At 45.8% G+C, this 15,322-nt stretch overlaps 1 protein-coding gene across 1 annotated transcript in view; it reads right to left on the bottom strand.

The window, feature by feature from the left end:
* Positions 1-1,466: 1,466 nt before the first annotated feature.
* arhgef28a (Rho guanine nucleotide exchange factor (GEF) 28a) overlaps positions 1,467-15,322 on the bottom strand; it is an 89,968-nt gene continuing 76,112 nt past the window's right edge. Inside the window, exons 32-34 of the mRNA XM_080755678.1 lie at positions 14,953-15,321; positions 7,500-7,716; positions 1,467-2,708 (exon numbers count right to left, since the gene is read on the bottom strand). Of these exons, the coding sequence (XP_080611804.1) occupies positions 2,506-2,708; positions 7,500-7,716; positions 14,953-15,321 (789 nt within the window). The 3' untranslated portion in view covers positions 1,467-2,505. The remainder of the gene's footprint in view (positions 2,709-7,499; positions 7,717-14,952; position 15,322) is intronic.

The raw sequence follows: 15,322 nt of genomic DNA, 5'->3' as shown, positions 1-15,322 counted from the left end.
GGGCCTGAGTCCTTCTGATAGAGGCTCAGCCCGTGGACGGTGTGAGCCTCGATCGGGGGCCTGAGTCCTTCTGATAGAGGCTCAGCCCGTGGACGGTGTGAGGCCGGTAGCGGCCCCCGTCGCCCCGGGGCACCGTCTCTTCGGAGTCGGGTTGTTTGCGAATGCAGCCCAAAGTTGGTGGTAAACTCCATCTAAGGCTAAATACCGGCACGAGACCGATAGCGGACAAGTACCGTGAGGTACAAGTTCACAATCCAGCCGCCATCTCTGCTCGCACAAGGAGCCGGAAGCCGTACTTCAGATGCAATGTGTGTGATAAAGTCTTCCGGAATCGCAGCGCACTGGCGCGGGAAATGTGGCGTACAGGAGACGGCCGTCGCCCGGGTGTCGATCGGGGGCCTGAGTCCTTCTGATAGAGGCTCAGCCCGTGGACGGTGTGAGCCTCGATCGGGGGCCTGAGTCCTTCTGATAGAGGCTCAGCCCGTGGACGGTGTGAGGCCGGTAGCGGCCCCCGTCGCACCGTCTCTTCGGAGTCGGGTTGTTTGCGAATGCAGCCCAAAGTTGGTGGTAAACTCCATCTAAGGCTAAATACCGGCACGAGACCGATAGCGGACAAGTACCGTGAGGTACAAGTTCACAATCCAGCCGCCATCTCTGCTCGCACAAGGAGCCGGAAGCCGTACTTCAGATGCAATGATAAAGTCTTCCGGAATCGCAGCGCACTGGCGCGGGAAATGTGGCGTACAGGAGACGGCCGTCGCCCGGGTGCACGAACGCGCACGAACGTGCTGCCGTCAACGCTGATAGTCAACGGAGTCATGTGTTTGGGTCTACGCTGCAATACCTTCATTCGGCCACTATGTCCATTTTGCCTCAGGGTTTCCTCTGGGTGCCTTCTCTATTCATATATACTCTAAATGTGACCAGTTTTGACTGAGGGGCTGACATTGTGCAGCCTCCAGCTTTTCACCAGAGGAGAAAAACTGAATTCATGTATTTTTTAAAAGAAATCCAAAAGTAAATATAGCACAGTCTCTGTCGGGTGGAAACCTCATATGTCCAAAACGGTTACATTTCTGGATTCAATTTCCCTACTTTTGAGTGTAATGTGATCAAGCAGGGCATTCATTTACGAGAAAACAACACAAAACGTAAATATGGATATACTAGGTTTCTGCCCGGCAGCAACCAACGACAACATGCACAAATAATATTAATAATAGCCAAAAATGAAATGGAAAATAATACAAAACTACTACTAAATGTTTTACAGGCACATGGTAACCACATGGACCCATTTTACATTTAGTTTCGCTAAGGAAATTACTTATTTTTTTATATTTGGACATTAGGTTTCCACCCGATAAGAGACAATTTTGATGAAAGATATAGTGATGTTGACTATTTTAAACATTTAATCTCACAGCAATAGCTACTGTAGCAGCTAGCTCGTTATTAACCAATTTTGACCTGAGATCAGATTCTAAAAATGTCTTCTACATCCTGACAGTTTTCTGAAAAAGCTATGTTTCTATGTCAGTCGTTCTTCGACTGACATTCCTCCTATGCCCAGCTTTGTGTGCGCGTGTGTCCCCCATAGCAATGATGGCTGAGGGCTTGAAAAGTGAGGACAGAAAAGTGAGGACGCCAAAAGTGATTGGCCGGAATGTGATGATGTATGATGATGTATGATGATGATAAGAGCGCCCTTCACTTCACACAAGTGTGAGTTTTTATTTTAAGTGACGAGGGCAGTGTTTTCTAATATGACGGGTGACTCGCCCGTCTTCTGTATATACTTATACTGTATATGGAATATACAGTATATATATATATATACTTCTGTATATGGAACAAACCGTTGCCTTCAAAGGACAGTGACTAATGAATGCTTTAATTTATGGTCAAAGAGAGCACCGTGAGCCGACACAAGCCATAACGTCATGCGTTATTACCCCATTACTCGTTTACATGGAGACGTGAGGCGGAGGGTTTTCAAAGATTTGTGGTCTAAACAGGGCCTACTGTAAGTACAAATCAGAATCAATCAGAATTCAACCAGTGGTCCGGGGACCACCAGTGGTCCTTGAGGGGGGTTCCAGGTGGTCCCCAGCTGCTAAATGATGGAGTTGCAGGTAACCAAATGGTCCCTTATTCGATCTTTAATTCTCGAGAGTGTAAAATGAGACCCTGACGGGTTAAATTATTGTTAAATACCTTAGGCTAATACATTTACAAGAAGTCTACACAATTAGATGTAAAGTAATTGTCATTTCGATCAATGTTTGCCTGAATTGTGGACACAATCTAAATAAATCTGCGAGGCTAAAGCTCATCAAATGGTGCAGGTCTGTGGCTTAAAGGCAGAATAAATAATGGACCTTGACATGAAAAAGGTTGAAAACCACTGATGTAAGCAGTGAGTGAGGCAGCTGGCAGGCAGCTACCTCTGCCTGCATCGTCTCTCGTGAAAACAAAAACAAACGAAAAAACCCATTTCCACCTTCAGAGGAACACAATGTTTTCCTCCTGGCTCTCCTCCTCCTCCTCCTCCTCCTCCCCAAACTCTGTTTCCATGGACACCAGCAGTGCAGAGAGGTCTAGTCGGGGGGCCCGGGGGTGGGACCCGGGGTTCTGGTCTGCTGCCGTTACCGCCGCCGGCAATGACAAGGCCCGCCTCACGGCGCTGTGATGACCCGTGTCTGAATCTGAGGTCGACGACAAAATCACAAGCAGAAAAGGGTTGTTTAGTACCAACTGTAACCACTGTAAACAATGATGGAATCAGAATTAGCTTGTCACATCAAAGCCACTCTCAAAGAGCACCTACAGACAATACTGTAGGTGCTGGACCAAAATGCCTGGACCCTGTTGTAAACAAGTGTGAGTGCTTAATCATGGTGTGTCCAGAGTTAACAGTTTTTGTATTGACCTGTGCTCCTCCCGGCTCCTCCTGTCTACATGTCCAAGTGTCCTTGGGCAAGACACTGAACCCCTAATTGCTCCCGATGTGCAGGTTGGTGCCTTGCATGGCTTCCGCCGCAATCAGTGTATGAATGTGTGTGTGAATGGGTGAATGTAATGCACAATCTATGTAAAGCGCCTTGGATAAAGGCGCTATATAAATGCACCATTTACCATTTACAAAATAGTAGATCTACAAGCTCTCAATGTATCGTGCTGCCACGTGTTGTGATCTGCTATTTCCAGTGTACGACACGGTGCACATCCAGGTATGAACCAGCCGTTAGGATACAATGACACCTGCTCGCTCAGACATGACCGGTGGAAAGAAGAGACAGTGTGTGTGTGCGACTGTGTGTGTGTGTGTGTGTGTGTGTGTGTGTGTGTGTGTGTGTGTGTGCGCGCGTGCGTGCGTGCATGCATGTGTGTGTGCATGCGCGCGCACACGCTCTCGTGCACATGCATGCCCCTGGGCCTGAGATGTAGTGGAGTAGAATTATAAAATACTGAAAAATACTCGAGTAAAGTAAAAGTATCTCAACATTTTTACTTGACCCATTAAAACTGGGAAAGCTGGAAGATTATTGTATTAAGCTATTCCAAAAATAACAGCTGTTCAAAATGCGGCAGCCAGAGTTTTAAGATGAGAGAACACATTACTCCAATTTTAGACTCACTACATTAATTGGCTCCCGGTTGTTGATAGGCTTGATTTTAAAATGCTTTTACTTGTTTATAAAGCTCTCAATGGCCTTGCACCTTCCTACCTCTATGACCTGTGCCTACAGTGACATATATAAAAAAGCACGGTGAAGCAGCTTTCTGCTTCTTGGAATAAACTCCCATGGCACATTGATTTTGAGGTTGTATTAAGTTTTAGATTTATTTTCTTTAATTCTCTGTAAAGCACTTTGCGCCGCATTTTATGTCATGAAAGGTGCTATAAAAATAAAGTTTATTATTATGATTATTGTTATTAGTGTGGTAACCAGACTATAGTTATTGTCACACTTTATTGTTATTCTGGAGTAACCTACCTAACTTCCGCTGTGATTGGCCGAGCTTTGCATAACGTCTGTAGTAGCTAATTGGCTGTCGCTGGTTACATAACCAATCTATGTTTTACAATCGTTTATAAATTCCCTTGCAGCCAGCAACCTTGCGGCAACCACACCTGGCAATTTTTCAAAATTGCGACTTTTCTAGTTATTATTATCATTACAAGCTCAACTTACTTACAACCTTGAAAGAGTGAGAACTCATTTAGAAGGTATTAGTAGAATCGGCCTCAGGACTTCATAGGTTATACAGTACTTGTGTAAACATAATCGGTTACTTTACACCACTGTGTGCGTGCGTGTGCGCGAGTGTGTGTGTGTGTGTGCGTTCTCTAACCTTAGACGCAGGTGCACCGCGGTAGCTGTAGCTGGTAATATATGTCATGGGACTATAAATGGCCTCATTGTGCTCACTGTAGTCGGAATGTGTCTCGTCTTTGATTAATTAGACAGCAGCTCTTTGTCGGAGGAGTAGCCTCGTTAACTAACGATGCTATAGGCACCGGGAGGAGAGGGGAGGGGCTCTGACAGATGAGACAGCGGGGGTATCACCAGGGGACAAAGTCTCACTTGTTACTCCCTTTGACAGAAATTGACACTTAACCCACTCTCACCCTGGGGGCCCTATTTTGGACCCGTCATTATATTATTAAAGGTACGGTAAAGTGATATATTTTTTGATTAAAACAAAAAACCTTTTGTTGAAAGTCTGCGACTATACACTTTCTTGTCCTGTATGCCATGTCAGAGGAGAGAGCATAGCGTTGTTGATCATTAGATGATCCTCCTGGGACCAAGGGAAGAAGAAGAAAAACCGCCTTGTAGGCAGAATGTCTGATATACATACAGTAAACACAGTGAAATCTACAGTGTTAATTCATCCTTTTGTGAATCAGATCAGGTCGTTTTGGTTCCGTTTGTACACCTCTTAGAGTTCAATGAACACTGAGGATTTGAACGCATCGAGGGAAAAGGATAGACCCTCAGTCTGGTTAACAAGTGACTGGGGGGTTTTCACTGAGGGCTCTCATGTGGTCAATAAGGTTAACAAGTGACTGGGGGGTTTTCACTGAGGGCTCTCATGTGGTCAATAAGCAAGAAAAGGTTAATAAGCCGATCGATAGAACACAGCGAGAGAGAGATTGTGTTTCCTGTATCGCTGTGAAACAACACAGCGTGCAGCGTGTTCCACAGATAACCACATGAACACTCTAACATGGCTGGTCAGGGGCCAGGGCAAAGGGGGGCAAACATTCAGATCTACAAGCCTGTGTATAGTCTCTCGCCACCCAGGCTGTCGACTCACCCTCTTCAACTGCTTCCGTCGTGCGGTTTGTGTTCAGCGGAAGCGCTGAACGTGTGACGAAAGCACAGCGCCCCCTAGTGTCCGCCGGCCGCCTCCCTCCACACTTCCGTTTCCCCTTTTTCCAGTCGCGTACATTATGTCCAGTGGCGGAGGGTTCCTCTAACGACAGTGGGTGCCCACCTTAGAGTAGCCTATATATTTTAAGGTGCCCACCCGCCCCGCAACTTATTATTATTGGCTTATCATTTTGCCAGCGGGTGCTTCGGCTCCTGCGCACCCGCGGAGTTGACGCCGTTGATTATGTCCCACAGTGAATCTAAATAGTTGACGGATATGTATTATAATATAGCTTGCTGCTATAGCCGAAATGAAATGAAACTTCAAAAATATATTTGAAGTATATCTTTTAAAGATATTCTTCTCGTCAACTGAAATGATTCAACAGAATGACGGGCTTCCGCTCCCGGCTCTCTGCAGGAGGCATACTGTACTGTTTGTTGTGCAGACGATGTACAGTAGCATTCAGAGATGGTGGAATAGTTACAGCTATTGCTATTGTTACTGCTGCTGAAATAGTTACATTTTGGCTAGAAACAGACGACATGACATATGATATGAGTGACTGACGGACCCGGTCGTAAACGATACAGAGACTCCTCCTCCCCGACAATTTCGCTGAGAAATGACGTACGTGAACCAGGGGTTGAGCGAGTGGCGTCTCAGGACTTCGGCGCTCTATAGAGCGGCGCAGTCCCTCCCCCTTTCAGAACAACGAACGGCTCAGGAAATGAAAACACAATGCATTTCCCCATAGGCAGTTTTTTTTTAATTTATTTAAAGACGTCGTACGAAAAGCGCCGTACGAAGCCAACTCTTGTCGTGACAAATCATGACAACACACACAATATTTTGGACCAAACAAATAATTACAAAGAAGAAAAACAACAAAGAAAGTGTTGTAACCTGCCGTTTTTTTTGGCCCGAAATATTGTGTGTGTTGTCATGATTTGTCACGACAAGAGTTGGCTTCGTACGACGCTTAAAAGGTCTTTAAATAAATTAAATAAAAACTGCCTATGGGGAAATCATTTCCTGGGCCGTTCGTTGTTCTGAAAGGGGGAGGGACTGCGCCGCTCTATAGTCGTGTCATCTATAAAAGATGCACATTATGCTACGGCTTTTGTTTTTCCGTTTGTTAATGAATAATAATAATTGATAGACCAGTGCAATACCCAGGCAAAAAAATAATAATTCAGAAATGTCCGGCCGTGCACATCTCTAGTATAAGTGCAGACTGCAGAGTATAACCATGTATGGAAACCTGCGATGCAGACACACTATACAAGAAAGATGCCATATAAAGATTCATATTGTGCATATTATGCGTCTCTGATTCCATCCCTTCCCCCCCCCCCCCCCCCCGTTACGTTACAGCCACGATGACAAGTGGCTCTGTAATGAGTTTTGTAAAGATTTTTTCCGATCGATCGCTCCAATCAGGCGGTCATCAACATGTGAGCGGTGATTCACACACTGGTGTCAGCCCCCCCTCCCCCTCCCCCCTGTGGGGGTCAATAGAGGAGGGGGGGGGGGAGGCCCATTGATTGTCTGTTCTTGGGTGTGCAGGGCCTGTGCGGAGGCACTGGGAGCTGTTTGGATGTCACTGGACACTGATTAACCACTTATAGAAGGCCTTTGGCTTAACGCTCTGTCACGCCATGGATGGCGGAAAAATCCCGGAAATGGAGCCCGACGTACGTACGAGCTCACAACTGAGAAAATCACTGTACATTTTTTGGTTATGATGGTGTGTGTGTGTGTGTGTGTGTGTGTGTGTGTGTGTGTGTGTGTTTGTGTGTGTGTGTGTGTGTGTCAGCTAGGTTACGAGGTAACTGGGGGTGCACACTGCACAGCCAAAAACGGTTGGGGACGGCTGCGCGGCTAGACCCCTAGGAGATGACCTAGACCCCTAGGAGATGACCTAGACCCCTAGGTGATGATGACCTAGACCCCTAGGAGATGACCTAGACCCCTAGGAGATGACCTAGACCCCTAGGTGATGATGACCTAGACCCCTAGGAGATGACCTAGACCCCTAGGAGATGGAGTGCAACACCTATACCGTCAGAAACTAAAACACTAAAACACTGGGTTGTGGGTCTCTATCTTACCTCCCAGCTCCCCAGTAGGTGTGCAGAGGAAGCCCGTCCGTCCCTGGGCAGAACAGCGCCCCCGGTGGTTGGACCTGGCCAGCAGGGTGTTGAGGCTGTTGTGCGCGGCGGGGTCACTTCCTGCGTGGTGATGATGGCGGTTGTTGTTCAGCGCCAACGCCGCCTCGTTCACGAACACGGAGCCGTCGTCGGCGCGCCCGCCGGACACGCCAGAGTCCTGATTGGTGCAAATGTAGAGAAGATGAGATCATTTGGTTTAGTGCAGAGCAGTGTTGTTTGTTGTTTTCGTCGACTAAAACTGTTCGTCGACTACCTTTTTTTCACTGACGAAAACTAAAAGGAAACTAAATGAAGAGATCCAGTACAAGTCATTTTACCAAGTCATTGGTTGCATGCTGAAAATAGCCGATCTACAATCTCACATTTCAAAAACAGCATCAAGGCCCACCAAAATAAAATGTGTTCGACTAAATCAACTGTAGATTTAGTCGACTAAAACTAGACTAACACTAAAATATTACAGGTGACTAAAATGAGACTAAAACTAAATTAAAACTTATAACGATTACAATAATGACAATTAAATAAACCAATTATAGCAAAATGAGGGAGGTGGTGGGTCAGTTCAGAATAATAATCACTAAACAAATCGGCAAATAAGCTTAAACTGTGATTTATTAAATCAAAAGAAAATCAAGTGCTCTATCACAAAATGTTCACTTAATCAGATCAAAATTAAATAAAACTCTCAAAAGGTAGCACTGTCCAAACTAAACTCAAAGTGTCCAAACTAAACTCAGGTGCCCAAAAATAACGCAAATCCAAACCAGTAGAGTGTGGCCAGTCTCCTCTGGCCACTCTTAAACTCCTTGGGAAAGTCTGGTCCAATATCCAATATCCAACTCCAGGAAAGAAAGAAATTCTCTAAATCCAGAGGTATAATCCACATCCAAGGGAATAATCCAAATTCAAGGGAACAATCCAAAAGGGAAAAAAGGCAAGAACATGGGAAATATTCCTCTTGCCCACAGCAGCAGCCTGTCTGTCTCCCTGCTCCTTCACTCTGCACTGCCTGAGTCAAACTCCCCAGGTGGCCCAAACATTGTGATTGCCCATCAACCCCAGGTGAGCTGTGGGCGGTGCTTCACAATCACTGCCGGTTGCCATAGCAACCCATGTATCCAACTGGCTTCTTGTAGCATATAGTCCAGCAGATAATTAGAAAATTTCATAGCGCAACGGATTGGTAGAAAATAATAAAATACATGAAAAATGGTGCATAGCAAACAAAAAATGCATGGAACCAAAGTGACTCTGGGCACAGATGTTACAAACTATTCAAGAGACCAACACTGGTGCAGAGGTCCCCAGCCACTGGTACGTGCACCTGTGCTGGCACACGCCGCGGGACATGTCCCACTGGTACGCCAGAAAGGAATCCCAAGTTTTCCTGAATCATGAATCCATAACCGAGCGTCACCAGGATCAATGATATGGTCATTGACACTGATATAGCAAACAAAAAGGTAGGAGCACCAGTAATAGACAGTGTTGTTTTCGTTGACTAAAACTATGACGAAAAACTAGACTAGAAATGTTAGGAAGGGACTAGTGGACAAGAGATCCAGTATGTAAGTAAAAGAAACAAGTCATTTTACACTTGGTTGCATGCTAAAAATCTTACGATGTTTAGTCGACTAAAACTAGACTAACACTAAAACGTTCCAGGTTCCAGTTTAGTGCATCCACTTCACACACATTATAATAGCAACGTTACGTAATAAACTGCTTCGTCGTAAAGTCATGTCACGAGTCATGAAAGTAATGTCAGCAAAGATAAGGTCATCCATAATAATACATTAACAATATGTCTAAACTCTAAAGTAAGAAAAGTGAGGGTAGACTACGCGAAACCAACCTCTGAATAATTGCACTCGACCAATTAAGAGCCCATAATTATTGTACCGGGACGAGTTCAAGTTGAAGTGAGTCCGTCAACGCTGTGACCGTTTTTAAAAACACACTGTTTTGTCAGTCTCTCCTCAGTCCTATATATAGCCAGGGGGAAAGGGATTATGAATCTATTGATGCCACACACACACACACACACACACACACACACACACACACAGTAGGGGGAATCCCGTTGGGACTACGCAGTTATTACACCAGGGGGAGTTCCTTCTTGTTGACGCAGTAATGTTAATCTATTAACCACTTAAAGCCTGTACTTAGCTGACAGGAGTACCCCCGGGCTCTGTGCTAGGACCCCCCTTCTATTTTCACTCTATACGCTAAATATCTTTGCCAAATATAGCAGATCTACAAGCTCTGAGAAATGTCCGCCCCAGAATAGGGACGCTAGGGTTCATGTGATGAACTTAAAGGGTTGCTAAAATGCTTCCCCCCCCCCTAATTGTCCTAGTGAATAAATTAAGGCTACGGGCAAATTATTCACATAATTTTGACCTAAAAAAGAATTACACAGCAGTTGTCATTGCCCTAGTTAAACAAAAATCAACCCAGAGGACAACATCTTAGTTTCCTGAACTTGTCTCCTTTAATTTATTCATTTCACCACCTCCTTCACCCAGTTTAGTCTCGTCCCTGCTGACCCCTACTGGCGGAACGTTGAACTGCAATCCTCTCACACTCACTGTCTGGCAGGTATATCTCTTTGTATCCTACTGTCTGGCAGGTATATCTCTTTGTATCCTACTGTCTGGCAGGTATATCTCTGTATCCTACTGTCTGGCAGGTATATCTCTTTGTGTCCTACTGTCTGGCAGGTATATCTCTGTATCCTACTGTCTGGCAGGTATATCTCTTTGTGTCCTACTGTCTGGCAGGTATATCTCTGTATCCTACTGTCTGGCAGGTATATCTCTTTGTGTCCTACTGTCTGGCAGGTATATCTCTGTATCCTACTGTCTGGCAGGTATATCTCTTTGTATCCTACTGTCTGGCAGGTATATCTCTTTATGTCCTACTGTCTGGCAGGTATATCTCTTTGTATCCTACTGTCTGGCAGGTATATCTCTTTGTATCCTACTGTCTGCGCGACAATTAAAACATCTTGCCTGCCAAAAACGTAATTCCTGGATACGTCACTGCAGACACCATGACATAAAAGTGTCATTATCAATGAGAATTGAATGTTTGTGAAAGACAAAGTCTGTGCACACACACCAAACGCTGGACATGGGAAACCCCAAAAGGGGTGCCCGTCCTTTTGTTAATCACTTCCAAACTGGTGACCCTACTTTGACAATGTCATTATTTAAACCCCCCCCCCCCCCCCCCCCCCACCCTATTGTAATCACAGGGCTGAAGTGGTTCATTTTTTGTTAAAAGCCTGTGAACGTCTGATGTTAAGGGCAGAGGTGTGAGTTCAATTCCCCCTCCCTAAAATAACAAACAAACCCTCACCTCCTCCTCCTCCCCCTGTAACAACCTCCCTGTTCTCCTCCACCTCGGACCCCCTCTCTACATCAACACTGGATGGCTGGGTGGGGTCATCGGGGTGGGCCGGGCTCACCCCACCCAACAGCCACACACACCCATGTGTATCCCTATACTTGTGAGGAGATGAATTCCTATACTTGTGAGGATCTACAGCTGACCCCTCAGGGGATGGGAGAGTGAGTGAATGGAGAAAGAAAGCGTATACTGTCTAAATGGTAAATGGTGCTTTTATATAGCGCCTTTATCCAAGGTGCTTTACATAGATTGTGCATTAGCCTATACATTCACCCATGCACACACACACACACACACACACACACACACACACACACATTCACACACCGATTCCTGGAGGAAACCATGCATGATGCAACAAGGCACCAACCTGCACATCGGGAGCAATTAGGGGTTCAGAGATTTTGCTCAAGGACACTTCGAGACTAACCCTGGGGGAGCCCACGGGGATCGAACTGGGAACCTTGCGGTTGTCATCCGCCACCGCCGGCCCGTCCGCCGTCCACTAACGTTATACCATTGACCATGTGCACATGAGGAGGTAGAGCAGGTCGTCCAATGATCCCTGGGTCGGCGGTTCGAATCCCGGCTCCTCCTGTCTACATGTGGAAGTGTCCTTGGGCAAGACACTGAACCCCAAATTGCTCCCGATGTGCTGGTTGGTACCTTGCATGGCTTCCGCCGCAATCGGTGTATGAATGTGTGTGTGAATGGGTGAATGTAATGCACTATGTAAAGCGCCTTGGATAAAGGCGCTATATAAATGCACCATTTACCATTTATGTCCCTGTAAAAGCCATTTTAACGGCAATAGAGCGTAGCAGTCCCGCCCCCTTTCATGACGATGCCAGGCCCAGGAAATAATTCCCAATGCATTTTTCCAACAGACATTTCAAAAATAAATTAATTTAAGCATCGTACAAAGCCAACTGGAGTTGTGACAAATCATGACAACAAACACAATATTTTGGACCAAAAAAAAATATTATTATAATTATTTGTTCGGCCCAAAAAATGGTGCCAACTCGAGTTGGCTTTGTATACGAGGCTTAAAAGGTCTTTAAATAAATGAAATGTCTATATGGGAAAACAACTGCATTTGGAAGAATTCCCTGGGCCTGGCGTCGTCATGAAAGGCGGCGGGACTGCGTCGCTAGTCTATATAGCCGACATACAAGCTCACAACCCGTCTTGAGTTTGTAGATCTATTGCTGTGCTATTTTCGCTGCATGACACAATCAAAAATTGTAAATCTCAATCAAACAAATACATGTTGTTGAGTCTACCATATCTGTTACATATCTGAACCAGGAAAACAGTCCTCAGTGTCTACATGTCTCAAATTATACTATACTTGTGGGGACATTAAGGTGCTCGCTTGTGCTTGTGCGTGCGTGCACACACACACACACACACACAGTCACACACACACACACACACACACACACACACACACACACACACAGTCACACACACACAGTCACACACACACACACACACACACACACACACACACACACACACACACACAGTCACACACACACACACACACACAGTCACACACACACACACACACACACACACACACACACACACACACACACACAGTCACACACACACAGTCACACACACACACAGTCACACACACACACACACACACACAGCAGAGATAATTAGAGGAGCTGAGAGGATGGTGTGTATGTCACCTGATCCGTCTGTGACCCCGTGACCTGCGGCCTCCGGGGTGGCGGGAGGGGGGGGGGGGGTCTGGAAGGGGTTTATAGAATTTAGAGGAAGCATAAGAAAAGATTTACGTTATTATTATTATTATTATATAATTTTTATTCCAAATTGTTCACAATTCTGAAATCATGAATCTAAAATGGACTGAGACTGTCATGAATGAATGAATGTACAACCTGCTCAGGGAGTAAATTAATGATGGGGGACATGGAATAATGTAACCTGACCCTCATGTATCCTAATCAGGGTTGCCAAGTCTGCTTCGTGTATTTCCCGCGACTTCCAGCGACCTCAGTTCTCAACAGGCCCGGCTGCCCGAAAAGTATGGCCTGTGATTTATGATTTTTACTAGTTGCCTAGTTTACTAGTCGTTTAACTACTTATTATTTTGTAATGATATTTGTACATTTAAAAACTGTACATTGGTGACTATAATTATAATATAACTGATCTTGAGGCCTACAAAAATGGGAGAAAAAATAATTTACTAGTCGACTAGTTGAATAGTCGACTAGTTGAATAGTCGACTAGTTGCTTAAAGCCATTGGTTACATTTTTCTCAGGGTTAAATAAACAGTGAGGATGTGTTCCCTCTTAGAGTTACATGGTCTTAGAGTTACATCTCCAGCGTGCTGCTTATCAAACAAAGTGACCGTATGAATCATTTACGTTATTTGGGAAATCGATTGATTCGCTTCCGTGTCAGCGTGGCTCTGGCTTTGAATTATTCTGTCTGATTTATTTAATTTATGTATTTTTCCAGCAGAGGTTTAATTATAATCAATCATTTGCGTTGTTTATTAGCGGAGTGGAGTTGCGTTGGAGGAGGAGGTGAAATTACTCTCATTAGCAAAGGTCATACATCAGCCATGAATTAAGCATCTCTCTGTGTAAATGAATGGGAACGCTCGCTCACACACCTCAGCCTGCAAGACAGGCTCCGTCTGCAGGAGAAAGGCTCTGTCTGCATTAAAGGTAAATGGTGCATTAATATAGCGCCTTTATCCAAGGCGCTTTACATTCACCCGTTCACACACGCATTCATAGACCGATGGCGGTGGAAGCCATGCAAGGTACAGTACCATCCAGCACATCGGGAGCAATTTGGGGTTCAGTGTCTTTGCCCAAGGACACTTCGACATGTGGACAGGAGGAGGAGCCGGGATTCGAACCTCCGACCCAGGGATCATTGGACGACCTGCTCTACCTCCTGAGCCACATGCAGTTGCACGAGAAAGGCTCTCACAAGAAGAACCAACACAGTACCTAAGATATATAGAGTAGATCAGCCTGAAGCCCAAATGTCTAACATGTCACCGCTGTCCGCCGTCAAAGTCATTATGTCAGGATTCAAATTCAAAAATAGCTAATTAAAATGTTTACAGAACCACTGCTGCTCTAGCCCAGTGTATAGTCAAAGTTGTACAGTATGTATCCCTGGCACACAAACTAGTGAAAATAGCCGATCTACTAGCCTGGGGTCCACCTATGCTTTCTATGGCATAGGCAGCTCACGGCAGGATCCGCCAGGAGAATCTAGACACGGCTGCGCGACATGAGACAAATGTATTAGAGCAACAGAGAGAGATGTAGATTCCTGTTAAGCTTGAAACTGAGCAGGTATAAAACTGCCTGTATCTACAGAAGGCAACATGCTACGAACACAATTTTTTTTCTGGTTAAAGAGGAAAGGCTCCTCTTTCAATTGGTATATTCCGTGACATGTTCACATTATTACAGAAATATGCTATGGGTATATGAATGTGACTGGTCAAAAACGAGAGACTTGAAGTGCTAGACTGAAAAGTACTAGACTCATTCAAATAGCTACATTTTGAAAACTAAAGATGGCAGAGATTTACTCTCTCTTCCTGGTGAAAGTAGAGGTTTATAGCTTTAATTTGCTATATATGTAGAGGAGTGTGTGTGTGTGTGTGTGTGTGTGTGTGTGTGTGTGTGTGTGTGTGTACGTGTGTGCGTCAATTTAACAAAGGTGATCAGAAATCAGCAGAGAGTGATCGACGTTTACGCTACTCTAAGCCGAATTGAAGTGGACTCGGTCCCAGACTTTTTTTCTTTCTCCCTGGAAATAAAAACGTCTGGGTTTCCGAGGCTACCGATCTACAAGCTCACAGCGTGACACAGATTGCATTTGGAACAGCAGCGCCGGCCCTGAGCAATTTGGTGCCCTAGGCTTCTTATATCTACGGCTCCTCCATCATAACCCCACCTGCTGGCCATCCAGAGGTATGACCATGGCCCGCGCCACGGAGGAGGGCAGGCTCCGCTGGCGGCTGCGCCTCCAGCTCTGCAGCAGCCTCTGCTGGGTCTCCTGCCTCTGGGTCTCCTTCTCCACGCTCCTCTGGGCCTCCCGGAGCCTCTCCAGCCTGCGCTGCTCCTTCTCCACGCTCCTCTGGCCCTCGCGGAGCCGCTCCAGGCTCAGCTGATACTCCTCCACCTGCTGCTCCAGAGCCTCCTTGTCGCGCCGCAGCCTCTCCGCCTCCAGGTGGCACTGCCGTTCCCTCTCCTCCAGCCGGCCCTCCTGCTCCCGTTGCTGGCCGGTCCTGGCCTGGCTCTCCCTCTCCCAGCGCTGTCTCTCC

This window comes from Protomyctophum bolini, assembly GCF_963924005.1.
Source record: "Protomyctophum bolini genome assembly, chromosome: 22".
Taxonomy (NCBI): domain Eukaryota; kingdom Metazoa; phylum Chordata; class Actinopteri; order Myctophiformes; family Myctophidae; genus Protomyctophum; species Protomyctophum bolini.
This window is presented reverse-complemented; position numbering and strand designations above follow the sequence as displayed.